Source organism: Fundulus heteroclitus, unplaced genomic scaffold (assembly GCF_011125445.2).
Source record: "Fundulus heteroclitus isolate FHET01 unplaced genomic scaffold, MU-UCD_Fhet_4.1 scaffold_43, whole genome shotgun sequence".
In the NCBI taxonomy this organism is placed as follows: domain Eukaryota; kingdom Metazoa; phylum Chordata; class Actinopteri; order Cyprinodontiformes; family Fundulidae; genus Fundulus; species Fundulus heteroclitus.
The window spans coordinates 1380441-1394642 of record NW_023396846.1 but is presented as its reverse complement, the minus strand read 5'-3'; the positions used below and the strand labels follow the sequence as shown (position 1 = coordinate 1394642).

General features: G+C 45.6%; 2 protein-coding genes across 4 annotated transcripts in view; one reads left to right on the top strand and one right to left on the bottom strand.

Moving 5' to 3' along the window:
- Positions 1-3237: 3237 nt before the first annotated feature.
- LOC105919990 (5-hydroxytryptamine receptor 7) lies at positions 3238-7747 on the bottom strand. Its single transcript, XM_012855474.3, has 2 exons — positions 6656-7747; positions 3238-6010 (listed from the first exon to the last, which is right to left on the bottom strand). Exons 1-2 carry the CDS (start codon positions 7225-7227, stop codon positions 5107-5109), a joined length of 1476 nt encoding a protein of 491 aa, XP_012710928.2. The 5' UTR covers positions 7228-7747; the 3' UTR covers positions 3238-5106.
- A 2748-nt stretch (positions 7748-10495) lies between these two features.
- arfgef3 (ARFGEF family member 3) overlaps positions 10496-14202 on the top strand; it is a 44995-nt gene continuing 41288 nt past the window's right edge. Inside the window, exons 1-3 of one of the 3 annotated variants that reach the window (XM_036131400.1) lie at positions 10496-10555; positions 10828-10936; positions 12516-13183. In XM_036131400.1, coding sequence (XP_035987293.1) covers positions 13099-13183 — 85 coding nt within the window. In that variant the 5' untranslated portion in view covers positions 10496-10555; positions 10828-10936; positions 12516-13098. Of the gene's footprint in view, positions 10556-10827; positions 10937-12515; positions 13184-14202 lie in introns of those variants that run through there. The other 2 variants (XM_036131399.1, XM_036131398.1) reach the window with 2 other exon arrangements.

Genomic DNA, 14202 nt, shown 5'->3' with positions numbered 1-14202 from the left:
TCAGGTGAAGGTTGTATTGTTTTTCTCTACCTTGTGAGGCGGCAAAACTTCATTTCATCTTAGAAATGATCTAGTATTATCTAGTATCAAGGAGCTTAAAGGTGCAGCTCTGAATACTTATATATATATATATATATATATATATATATATATATATATATATATATATATATATATATATATGTATGTGTGTGTGTGTGTGTGTGTGTGTGTGTACCTCAGGTTTCAGATTTAAATGCTATAATTTCTTTTAAATAAAAATACCACTCTATCAACGTTCTGAAAAAAACATATTTATTGGCATTAAATATTTCTTAATACAGTTCCAGTTAGATGATTTTCCCCAAATTCTGGTGGACATCAATATCTTCAAGTTTGAGCTTTTAACCACTTGAGCCATTCTTTCTCCAGGGTGGAGTCATCTAACAAAGGCTGGGATCATTTGAAAAGATCAGATCAGGTAGAGATCAGGACTTGGTGCAGCTGTACGTTCTCTTTCCAATATAAATAAATCTGAATAAATGCATCTGAACAAATTCTTCAGCTGTGAATCCACTTTGTCCCTGATCAGGACAATCAGGGACGACCCAGGAGCAACCAGAACATGTTGAAACCGCCATAGAGCCAGTTTTACATCATTATGGACAAAGAAGGTGTCGACCAACAAAGACCTTGTTCCACAACAGAAACCTCGTTCTGGACTAAAGTGAACAGCTGCCCATGAGGACAAGACATATCTGCTTTTCATGGTCAGAAGAGACAAAGATTGGGCTTTTTTTCTGGAGGAGGACTACAGCCAACTTGCTGGATGGTTAAAATTTGGACCAAGTTGGGCGTTCCATTAGGAAAATCCTCCCAAACATATAAACTGCTTCGGAAATGGATGAAGTAGGCTAACATCAAGCTTTGCTGACATTGAGATTCGCTAACATTAAGCTTCACTGACATCGAGCTTCTGGCCGTCTCAAAGTCCCTCCCTCAACCTTGTTAAAAATTATTGACGATGCTCTAAAGCTGACTTCTTGCTCCAAAACCAACCAGTTCTAACTGATTCAGGTCAATCATCCAGTCAGAATGACGGCCAATTTGGCGAGGTACAACTTGCTCCGGACTGTTTCAATGCTTGGAAAGGAGAAAATTAGGAATAGATTCGAGCTTTTGCGACCAAATGTAAAAATCCGTGAAGGCATGTGTTGTAGAGGGACTCCATCCTGGAGAAGAGAAATTCAAGTAAATCTCTGACAGCCTAAAAAACAACGACATAAACGAGCTAGATAAATCCCGTGGCTTTTATTCTGTAGGTCATGAAACCAGCCAAAGTCGCAGGGAGGAAATTGATTCATGTTCTGACCTTCTTCCTCTTTTTACCCATTTCTCTTTCAGTGCAGCTGATGAAGACCTTTGTACACAACAGCATGTAAAACCACCGAGGCTGCAGCTCAAACAGTGCTTAGGATGTTCAGTTTCCTGTTAAAATCCATCATGTTTGGTAAATTAATCCGACAAATGGTCATCATACTCCTCTCTGAGTAACTGAAGGACGTTTTGGCACAAACAGCAAATAACACACAGGAGCAAAATGTCCCTAATCAGGTCACTCATTCCCTCTGAGGTTGATCTGAGTTGTTCTGTCCTGGAAATGCTGCAACTGATCGTTTTTAAGTGTTATTGGTGCGCTTGCATAATGGTTTCAGCTTTAAGCAAATAGAGAATTAATTAACACATTTTAATGAAGCTAATCATCGGCGACATCTTGTTAAATTAATATTATGGATGCACATTTTTCAAGTGAACATTTGAGAGCTGAAAATAAAAAGGAATTCTATTAGTCTGCCTTTTTAAGAGCTTATGAGCAAAAGAAAAAAACATTTTTTTTAAATGTTTACTTGGTAATGGACACAAATTAAATCAGATGCTTTTCTGTCTGAAAACCAAAGCTCTCATTATTCACTGATGTAAAGATTTAGACACGTAAACAGAACATAACTTTTTTTTTATACCCCACACAAAGTGACGGGTGGGGGTGCGCCGGTGGACAACAGTGGATGTGAAAAACAATGATGGACATGGAGCAGTGAAGGAGGATCACAGAGAAGGTTTGTGAAGGAGGAAAGGGAAATCAACAGAGGGTCCAGGACTCCTCATGAGTGATGAGCAGCTGTTCTGGTTCCCTCAAAGTTTCTTTCAGCTTTGCTACGTTTACTAAATGAAGCTCATCGTAGCTTATTTTCCAGAAAAAGGAGATGGGAACAAGCCTGTCGGTCATCCTCTGCAAAGAAACGCAGGTCTGTGGTCCGATGACATCACAGCTCTGCCACAGCACAGCTCTTCAGCTGATGGATGTGTCTGAAACAGGGCAGAGACCCAGAAAGCCCCTCTTAGAACCACGCCTCCCTCCATGTCTGCTCTGCCTACATGGACCGCAGCCATTATGGCTCTGAGCCCAGAGCGAGTGCGGTTCAGAGGTTCTGATGCATGACTGCACAGATTTCCCCCGACCGTGACCCACCAGAACTACTGGCTTTAGCTGTGGAGCCTGCAGCTCTGGTTCCTGCAGAAACGCATCAACTGAGAGAGGTTTCTGAACCTGAGCTTCACTCAGCAGACTGAAGCAGCTCTGATTCTGTCCCACTTTCTGATGAAAGCTCCGCAGCTTCTTGGGTTTTGTATGTTTTTCAGTTCCTGCACAGAGCAGCTTTAATTAATGATTAAAGAACAAGTAAATGAGACATTTGCAGAGACCTTCCCCCCCCCGTAACGCTGCACTCCGGCTGCAGAACGTCCCGCTGATGGGGAGCGATTCACCGGCCCAGGCCTCAGGGGGTAAAACTCCAGCCTCTTCCATTAATTTACACAAAAACAACAACTGGACTCTAAAAATAAAACCAGAACCGGCCTTTTAACTGCGCTGCTTCAAACACAATCCAAGCAAAGACCAGAAACACACAGCAGCGTCTTTTTCTTCACATCCAATAAATAGAATATAGACATATACTTAAAACTATAACATTGATTCTTTGTTTTGCATCTAAAAATGAGCTTAAAATGAAAAAAAGATTGGTTTTCTGGCTTGATTTAGAAACAGTTATTTTAAATCATGTTGACTTTAATTCAGCAGATCCAGCATCCAGCCCAGACGGCTTCATCATTTTTTAATTGTCTAATCACAGTGACTTTGGATCAGTGTCTGTTTTCACAGTTTGGCCTGAATTACAAATTAAACGGTTAACGTTGCATTATGTTCCATTTTGGTGGGACTTGTTAAGCGTTTTCCAGCCAATTTGTTTTCAGCCCCATTGAAATAATAAAATAATTTGCTGTTTTAACCTCAGCCTGAAATCTAAAACTCGCTTTATTCTGATTGGTATTCATCTTGCTTCATTATTGCTGCGTCTGGCATCTTGTTCTGTTTGGTTTGAGTCAGAAAACGCTTTTACGGGTTCCCATGGTGATTCCCTTGTGTGTGGCAGCAAAGGGGAAAAAAAAGTAATCGTGTGAAAACTGTTTGTTATCTGAAATATTCTCAAAGACGGAAGTGTCTGTGAGCCCGACCTGGGAGCTCTAGTAGGTCCAGTGTGTTTTACAAACGGCGGCTGAAAGACGACACGTTCGTTTCCAGATTGGAAAGAAAACAAGAAGTTAGTGAAGTAGTTTGGCTCTGAGAGGAAAACATGAAGTCCTACAGCAGCAGGGAAAAGTGGGGAACAATATCTAAGGATGGATGTTTATCGTATAGTTTTAGTTTATTCAACGTAATATAGAATGTAGTACAGTAAAATATTTCTTTTTATTTTATAATTTTAATGGGAAATGTATCACGATAAGAATTCAGATTGATTGTGATGACAGATTCTGACTGGTGACATGTGAAAACGTCACTGATGAGGATTGTTACTTTTATCAGTTCCTCCACAGCTGGCTTCATGACAGCAGCAATAAATATCACTGAATATGAAAATATGATGAAGTCCAGCTACTGTGTGCAGGTTAGTGATAAGAATCACTGTAAAACTGCCTTAATAAGGCTGTGAAGAAGGTGTAAATTCTCTCATTAATACAAGAAACAGCACAAAATATGGTCATTGAATCTTAAGTCCGTATCTCCCACCCTAATATCTGCCATCGGATGTATAAACTGTACATGTGAAGATGGACGGTGAGCTAAATCTAAATGTTTCTGTGTTAATCTATCAGGACACCGTACCGTGAGAATAAAATAAATGCCAGTTCATTCAGGTAAAGTGCAACTTTCTGACCCGTTTCATGTCTGAAGGGCGTTTCCGTCGTACAGCCGTGGAGCTGCAGACTCATTTCATCACCGCTTTTTACCCAAATACTCGTCACGTTGCTCTGATTCTGAAGCACAAAGTGCACGGTCTGTAAATGAGGCTGTTGTGCCCTGGAGCCGAGGCGTGACGGACAGAGCAGGAAAAAGGCACAGGCACGTTAAAAAGGTGTCTGACGACGTCACATTTCTCTCCTCAGCCCAGGCTTCAGAGAGCCGCGCTGAGATTTCACAATAAATAACTCTATATGGTTCCTACGAGAGCTGCCTGTCACAGAGGTCATGGACCAGTGGATGCACAGAAACGATACTTATTATATATTAAGCACAGAGACAAATAAGCATCTGGACTCTTGATTCACAGCTCAGAACGAAAACAGCAGGAACATTAATCTGTACATTATTTATACACATTTAGACATCATTTGTCCCGTCGTCAGGTGTGCGCTGAACAGATACCGCAACCAAAGGAGCTGCGGTTCTCTTCCCCGTGGCTCAAACTGAAAATAAAAGGCAGCGAGAAGTCCATCCATCCAAACAGAGGAGTAAAACGCCAGCATGCAGCTCGGCCAGCTGTGTGCAGACGGCTGTCTCCCTGCAGCCACTGTCCAACAACACACAGCCAACTTTAAACTGCTTAGCTTCACAGTCTGAGCCAGGCGTCCCTCATCGCCTCTTATTTTATAGTTTCCTCCGTGCACCTTCACACACAGCCAGCCTGCTGTCTCCTCCTGCTTCAGCTTCATACAAGTGGAGCAGATAATCAGTCTGGCAGTGAGGAGGTTCTGTCCCGACCCCAGAGGCCCCCTGGATGTTTCTCATCAGGCGTCGGTGTCGGGCTTCTCCACCAGCTTCAGAGCCTCGTGCATGCCGGCGGCGGACAGCTTCCGGTTGATGTTCCTGTAGCGGCAGCGCAGCAGGTTGCTGTAGGTGGTCCTCAGGTCGCGGTTGAAGAAGGCGTAAATGAAGGGGTTGATGAGGGAGTTGGCGTAGCCCAGCCAGAGCAGCGTCCTCTCCAGCCAGAGCGGCACGCAGCTGCACTCCACGCCGCAGACGAACGGCCGGGCGGTGGACACCAGGAAGAAGGGCAGCCAGCAGAAGGTGAAGGCGCCGACCACGATGCCCAGGGTGGCCGCCGCCTTCTGCTCCCGCTTGAAGATGGACTGGTTCTTCCTCTTCCGCCGCTGGTGGTGCTCGCCGCTCTTCAGCAGGCGAGACACCCGGCTGCTGCACTCCTCCTCCACCTCCCGCTGCAGCTTCAGCGCCGCGGCCACGCAGTCCAGGCTCTCCTCCTCGGCCTCCTCCTCACACTGCTCCGTCTCGGTGGCTTCGACGCTCCCCGTCTCCCCCGACTCCGACGGCTGCCGGGGCTCCTGCACCCCTCTCCCCCCTCGGTGGGCCGCCCCTGCGCGGTGCTCTCCCTCCCTGGGGAAGCCGGTGATGGTGTGCTTGGCCGCGCTGAGCTTGGCTGCCCTGTAGATCCTGTAGTACATGATCAACATGACCGACATGGGGATGTAGAAGGCCACGGCTGTGGAGTACACGGTGTATCCGAAGTCCTGGCTGATGAGGCAAACTCTGCCGTCGTTGACGTTCTGCGCCCAGCCGAAGAGCGGCGGTAGGGTGATGGAGGCGGAGAGGAGCCAGACGGACAGGATCATCTTGGCCATGCAGCAGCCGTTCTGCCGGACGGGGTACGTCAAGGGTTTGGTGATGCCCAGGTACCTGCAAAGGAAAGAAATAGATGGGTTTGGAAGAATTGGGTAAAAAAAAACGAGATGATTGGAGAAATTACCTCTTGCATAAGCAAAGCTCACCCCACCCTCAACAAGGTGCCCTTGAACAGAGAGCTTAACCACAATCTGTCTGAGCCATGTGCCGCCGCAGATGGGAACTGTGCGATTTTATGAATGAAAAGCAGCCGGACGGCGCAGGAAACGTCTGGGCTCTGTGTGACTAAAGGTCCGGGTTAGAGTTGGACCACAGAGCACAGGCACCATCTGGGGCCAATCTGTCACAAAAGGCTAAAGGCAAATGGATCCTTTAGGAAAAACGTGGATTAATAAAAATATGAAGTGTTCATTGCTCTAAAATCACTGCTGGAACAGAATATGTGTCTCAGTGCACAACCAAATGAGCGCAGAGAACAAACCTTAAATCCATGTAATACCCAGACAGACACAGATCTGATTGCATGACTCAATCATTGGAAATGTGGGATTAAAGGATAAAAAAATGATCTGCGTCTGTCAGTCTCGGTTGTCTGCAGATCAGAACTGTGAAAGTTTCTAATCCAACACCCTTTTCAGCGGAAATCTGACTTTATGGTCGTTTGGGGTTCAGTTGGAGCCACTCAGAAGTTCCCCTTACCTGTCGATGCTGATTACGCACAGGGACATGATGGACGCGGTGCAGCACATCACGTCCATGGCGATGAAAACGTTGCAGAAAAACTGGCCGAATATCCACTGGCCGCCGATCAGGTCCGTGATGCTGACGAACGGCATCACGGCCAGCGCCACGGACAGGTCCGCCAGGGCCAGAGACACGATCAGGTAGTTGGAGGGCTGGCGCAGCTTCTTCACGAAGCACACTGAGATGACCACCAGCAGGTTCCCGCAGATGGTGGACAACGTGAGCATGGTGAGCACCCCGCCGATCAGCACCTTCTCCACCCGGCCGTAGCTCAGGATCTGCTCCCCGCAGCGCGTCCCGTTCGTCTCCATGACCTGCGGCTGACTGGAGGAGGACGGGAAAGTGGCCGCTGCCGCAGCCTCTGCCGCGTCCTGCGCAATTTTCAGCAGCCGGGGCGCCAGAGCCTCAGAGATCATCATGTTGGTGGAGATGCTGGGCTCCCCGCCGCCGACTTTATCCTCGATCATGAACGCGGACCTCATGTTGTCAGCAGGGGAAGTCCCGTTACTCGCTGCCACACCAACCATCCTGGCGCTCGGCGGTTCTTTTTATCCATGGACGTGTTGGAAAGCCGTCCAGCGGTGTCACGGAGGCGCACAGATGTGTCTGCGTTGGTGTGAAGAATGTGTAGTTTTCTCTCCACCAGCAGACTCACATCGGAACAGTTACAACTCAGGCGGCTTCGGGAACATCGTGCGCGTTATTACGCATGTGGCGCGCACTGAGCATGTTCCCAGATACCCTGAGCCGTACATTGAGCTTTGCGTTCCTGATGGTAAATGTGTGACCTGGCTCCTGCAGCTACAATCATACAGAAACTCCAAACCCGCCGTGCGCGCAGATTGTTCCAAAAAGTTGCCGTGTGACGTCAAAATGCGTCTCGGAAAGCACGAAAGGCGCGGATCACTTGATACCTACACACACATACAGGCTCAGTAATCACCGTGACACTCTGCTGGCCATTTGAGCGCGCTGTCCTGAATGCAGATCAGCTGTGCCAGACAGTGGCTGTGCGTAATTGTGCACAAAGAGAAAAAAAATTCTGTTGACTGTGTTTGTGAATCCAAGTGAATCTGCGGAATGTCCGACCCGCAGAACCCAGAGAACATTGGGTCAGAGACTCTAAATGAGGCACGTTTGGTTTTTGAATAAAAATGCATAAGATCCACAAAACAATTACCAAGCATAACATATGACTGGAAAACTTTTTGATCAATAACATTTACATTTTAAGTTTTGGGTGTTACAAAACTAAAGGAAAGCATACTCCCCCCCCCCCCCCCCCCACCCTAACCCGTCACTTCATGTCGGTCACATTTAGGGGTGGAAAATGAGCTCCAGCTTCATCAGAAACGTTTCAGAAATCATTAATCTGACACTTATCACTGATCTGAGGAGTTTAGCCTTGAGTGTTACCGCCCCCAAGTGGTCACAACTCGGTACTGCTGATAAGGCATTAGTATTTGGCCACCCTGCTGCTAATTAGTGCTCCTTAATTAAATTTTCTTATGCGATGATCACCCCAGAACAGGAAGGATCCTGGTTAGCGGATGTTTTTGACGCACTCTGATCCATTCATCACAGTTTGGTTCTAGTCAAACTTAACAAATCCTTAAAACTTGATTTTTCCTGCTACTAACAATTGAACTTGAATGACTAAATTGTCTCTGGCTTCCAAATAAATCCCATCCACTAATAGGCGCCATGTTAATGAGCTTATCTGCGTTATTCAGCCCACCTGTCTGTGGTCACAATGTTAAACCTGATCAGAGGATGCTTTCTCAAATCGACACATTTTCTTTAACAACAAAGTTTCAGGTCAACACTCAATGGCCTCTGAATGTGCTAAAATGTATTTAAATTGTTTATTTCATGTGTGGTAAATGTATCATATAATACTATAAATAAAGAACATATTTTTTACTAAGACATGCATTTATTAAGTGTGTTGTAAGCGGTCCAACAACATAGAACCCGGTAAGAAGCAGACAGAAAAGGCAACAAACCAGAAGAAAAGCAAAGGTGAAGCAGAAACAGGGTGTAAATAACATGGGATGCTGGAGCTGCAGCCAGAAGGCAGAAATGGAGGAATAAAAAGTGGATTAATAAAGTTACCAGCCAGTGTCTAGACCAGTAATTCAAAGGACAAAATTAAAACTTTAAAAAAGCCCACTGCCAGCCTGTTGCTCCATTCTGAAGAATTAAAGTTAATTAATTCAGTTTACCACATGAACACAGATTTACTGATGGGGATCTTTTTCACATTTCTTCCATCCACTTAACTTTCCAGATGTTTTGAGAGAACATCCTGTGCACAGCCAGATATGCGGCTTAGCTGGACTGAGCTGAGTGGCCGGCTTCTGTCTCCAGTCCTAAAGGATGTTTCAGTTTCATCTGTTTTCAGTTAAAGTGTTAAATGTTGGGTATTTATTCAGCCCTCCTCACAACACAACCTTATTTTAAAGTTTTACACTCCAGCACATCGGTCTGATAACTTTTGCAGAGTCTGACTTTTTAAAGGCAGTCCTTCTGTCACTGCCGGCCATTTATGCTTTTATTTTGCTTTATTCGGTGGCCTTGTCCTGTGATTGGTCGCTCCGCTGAGCCCGTGCAGGAATAAGTGGGTCAGATGGTGAATGGACGCTGAATGGCAGCATTCAGTAACACACCTACAGACCGTCCAGCAGCTCATTAGGCTCTTCAGATGGAGGTCGTCCTTTGTTACGGCGCTTCTAGATGAAAAATGAGGACAGAAAAGTGGAACAGTAATTACAGCGCTCTGTCCGCTTAAGAGGAACCATTAAAGGCCGTTAATTATTCATACGTTAAGATTGCATATCATCCGGATCGTTACATGAGCTCCGTTTGGGTTTCTCAACCCAGAAAAGATTGTTTCCTGTCAGATATGCTGATATCTTCCGTTTGGATCCCAGACTCAGGCTTCAGCTGGAGGAATTAGCTCTGATTGGTGGGTTCACAGCCTGGAAAGTCAGGAAGAGGAACGTTGCTGAGACCGGTCATGACCCGAGACCCTGCTGTGCTCGCAGCGACATGACCGGACCGGACCGGGTCAGATCTGAATGCAACGTGGTGTTGGTTCAGTTCCTGCTATTTTCACAGGATCACACTGAACCCTTGGCCAAGGCCCTGGAGAGGCTCTGCTGGACGCACCTCTGTGCCGGAGGACTGCACTGATCCTCAGGAATGATGGAGAAGAAGCCCACGGTACCGACCTGCAGCAGGCGTTGGGCTGTTAGAGGCAGAACAGAGTACAGGTCGCCATCATCAGACCTCAACACGCAGAATAATCAGCTAATAAAAAGCAGCTGCTCTGAAACAGTTAATATTCTTCCCCAGGTTTTTTTTGTTTTAATGTCTTCCATTAACATGTTTACATGTTACACTAAATCTAACCGTTTGTGACCAAAGGCCCAGGAGGTGATCCCCATCATCAGAGTGGAGGAGAGCCGACCAGCCAGACACAGGCTGAGGCCAGGAGTCCTGCTCAAACCCAGGCACACCGTGGACGGACCGGACCGGACTGGACCGGGCTGGACCAGCTGGGGTTGTCTCTCCAAACAATGTATGGAACACAGCAGGGAGCGCTTTCACCTGGAAGCCTTTTATAAGACAGGAAGGTCCGGTTCATACACAGAAATATACAATTAAACCACAAACTCAGAATTCTATTCAGTTTCATAAATTTCAGTTTGATTCCTGCCACGATACGGTGCAGTGAACATTTATTATACTAGTTTTATTTTACTATTTTGGTATGGAAGTACTGTTTACGCTTTTCCCCTTTTAATCATCTCTAGCATCAAGACAAGCAGAATGGAGCTCTGGCTGCTGAAGGTAAGCCAAACATGTTAGTTTTGCCTCCCTTGATGCTCTTTATCCTTTATTTTTACTGCTGTTAAGGTATTAAATACAAACTAATGCAAACATGACAGAGGAGAAGAATGACCAGAATGAACAGAAATTAATTTTATGATAAAAACAGGCAGACTAGTAACAGCAAACTATGCAGATTATTCAGGGAAAAGGTAGGAGCGGGGGCAGCAGGTCCAGGGGAGTATTTTTCTCTACAGATACCTGTAAGCATGTTGTTGTTGTTTTTTCCAAAGCAGCTGGCTGCCCTGACTGTAAGGCGTTCATCAGAGAAGCAGCCTGGAGGTGGAACCTGGTTCTGTCGGCTCGTTTTAGCCATCAGCGCTCTGTGGAGCCGACCTGAAGGTGAGTCTGAAGGAGAGCGGCCCTCTGGCTGGATGCTGAACACAGAAATATTAAATGTTTTCACTTTTGACCTGAATGACTGAAAATAAATCTTCAGTGATGTTCTGATCTACTGACAGGCATCTGTACAGCGTTGTTCACACCTTTTAACAGACTCAGATTTAAATATGCATATAATGTGAAATTAAAGTGTTTTAAAAAAGAGTTGATGTTTTACTTTGAAAACCTGTTATGTTGTTCTAACATGACAGGATTAAATAAAATGTCCTATTCAAAGTAAGCTATTTCTTATCGAGGGATTGGAACCAAACTTCTGCTGTGTTTTAATGTCAGACAAACATTCTGCTGCCTATTAATCACCGGTTCTGGTCAGAAGACAATAAAAAAGGCTGTGATATGGTAAATGGTAAATGGACTGAACTTATATAGCGTTTTTTCAGTCATACTGACCACTCACAGCGCTGTACACTATAGCCACATTCACCCAATTGCTCTCACATTTATACACCGATACGCAGCTCGGTAGGCAACTTGATGTTGTTCTACAACACTCCAGATACGATCTTTAGACGTAAAAACTGACTCAGAGCTTGAATCTGCTCTGTGTTTCTCTCCTAGATGAAACTCCTAATGGAGCTGGTGCTAAAAGGACCCTCTCTAACATAGAAAGTTCTCCTGGCTCCGTCCTTCTGTCTCCTTTCTGTTTGTCTTCTCTGTCTTCTCCAACCAGTGGGTCGAGATAGATGACTATATATATATATATATATATATATATATATATATAATTGACAGTCCAGAACGAAAACAACCTGAAATAAAATAGAAGTAATGAGAATGTTTTCAGAATGTTAGGAATAAAAGTAATAAGTGGGCAAAATAATTACTCTACTAAAGTATAATTAATGGAGGTTTCTACTCAGGTAAGGTAAAGTATTTGTACTTAGTTACACCTCTGATAAAGGGTATCTGGATGGAGCTTGGACTACATAGTTATGTTGGTTTGGCCATTTTAATCAGGTGTGTACAGAAAGGACACATCTATCTGCAGAACTCCTGCCCTGAAGTGTTTGAGTATGAACTGGTTTAAATCACCTGGTTCAGTCAACAGGATGAATATGGAGTTAAATTGGGGCCAAAGGTTTTATTAATAAAAAAAAGAAAAGAAATTTTAATTAAAAAACTTAAACTTGAAATTCTACATAAAAACTGAACTAAAAAAGACTAGTCCTCAAATATTGAAACATGGAAAAGTGAAAGATAAAAAAAAATTAATTTCTTCAAAATACTTCCAGAGTCAAAACAATATTTTGGTTAAACTAAAAAAAAATGTTTACACTTATTTTTATTTTGAATTGTTCAAATTTTGTACTAAACAATAAGTTTTCACTTTCACATTTTAGTTTTTCAAATAAACAAAAAAAAAAAACTTTTGGCCCCAGTTTAGCTCCATACAAACCAACCTGTCTGTAGGATTAGTAAATAAATTAAATTAATTCTTGCTGCATGAATAATCTGAAGTGAAATGAATCAATTGTTTAAAGCTCAGCTGTGACTGTTTCCTGGTGCTTTTATTGTGAAGGCAGAGAGGAGCAGCGCAGCTTCCGGCACCTGTCCGTCTCCAGCCAAGCCGCTCCGGCGTCCCGGTGCCGCGCTTTGAGCCCAGCCCTGGGTAAACACCGGGTTGCCAGGTCGGACATGAATAAGCCTGGTGGAGGACGCGCTGCGTTCCGCTCTGGTTCGGAGGATTCCGGTACCGGATCTGGTTTGCGTAAGCAGCGGAAGGATCAGCTGGACCGGATTCCCAGAAGGCAGCAGACAGGAGGAATAAACGAGTCACGAACAGAAGCGAGGAGCTTATTTCTCAGATTGATTTCCCACAGGAGGCTGACTGCAAGCTGCTGGGTACCGATCGGTACCAGGTCGGTTCCGAACCGGTACCAGAACCCCGGACGCTCCATGATAATCCCTGCCTGGTGGATTGTGGGCTGGCTGACATCATTGGCTGCTGGCTGGGAATGAATCATCATCATCATCATCATCATCTTCAGCAGCAGCAGCAGGGGGGCTCAGGGATGCTGTCACCGTCACTGCGCCCTTAAAAAGCCCACGCACGGACCCACCCAGCTCCACTCCCACCCACTGGTCACGGCCGTGGATTCAGCATGGAGGAAATCCTGAGGAAGCTGCAGAAAGACGCGTCCGGACACAAACACAAAGCCGTCCGCGATGCGTGCGCCTGCGCCTGCGGTGAGTGTGCGTGAGGACGACCCGCGTCCCGCTTCACCTGCTGGTGTGCGGGACGCGGCTCCTGTGCGTGAATCTGAGGAGCCGCAGGGAGTCAGAGCTGTGGACACCTGAGGGGGGGGAAGCCCGGGTGGTCCGGGTTAGCAGGTGGCGCACTGTGGAGGGGCCGCGTCTCCAGCACCAGGACCTGCTGCCTTGTCCTTACAGCAGAGATAAACTACAGAGTGGATAAAGTGTTTGCAGCTGTTTCATGTTAGATGGTCTGAACACACAGAGCATGTCTCTGCTGACGTGGTGAACGCCTCCTCAACCCACGCGTGAATGTTTGCTTCCAGGAACAAAGCTGGCAGCTGCTGAATCAGACTCCCTGAACCAGAAAACAGTCCAGGTGGCATCTGTTGCTCCACGTTACAACAGGCGTCCTGTAGGGGGCGCTGTGCTGAGGTCAACAAGCTTTATTCTATACAAAAAAAACTCAACATTAAAGCTAAAATCAATGTATTTATTACACTCTTAAACTAAAACATAAACAAAGCTTACTTTCTTAGTTAATTAAGATTCATTTAATTTGCTCTCTGATGGCAGAGTTTTAAGTCAGCAGCATTAGCCCCGCCCCCTGAGTTAGAAAGTTGAGGGTTTGGCACCAACTCTGACCTCATAGTCCAACATGGCCGCCGTGCCCATGTAGCGTGCTGGTAGCTACACCACCGCCCTGTTTATTAGCCCTGATGATGGTTTGTTTACTGCATTATTATCCGGTGTTGGTCACATCGGGCTGACCGGCCGACCTCAGAGGAATCGGACCAGCAGCTGGAAGTCAGTCTGGGTTTGTGTCATTTCTGAGGATAGTAGCTTAGCTGGCGTTAACTTTTTACTTTAGCATAGAAAGTATTTCTGAATCAGCGCCTCTGTGGTTCCTGTTTATGCTGCATAAAGCCAACACAGCGGTCCTTAATCATAATACTAATCAGAACCGCTGTCACTAAAGCTGCTGCTGATGCTGCATCACTGTGGCAGCTTGG

What these genes read in the sequence shown, in the direction of transcription:
- LOC105919990 (XM_012855474.3), bottom strand. Translation starts at nt 7,227, where the DNA reads ATGGTTGGTGTGGCAGCGAGTAACGGGACTTCCCCTGCTGACAACATG. An exon ending in TGCGTAATCAGCATCGACAG is followed by an intron (nt 6,011 to 6,655) that starts GTAAGGGGAACT and finishes TTTCCTTTGCAG; the next exon opens with GTACCTGGGCATCACCAAAC.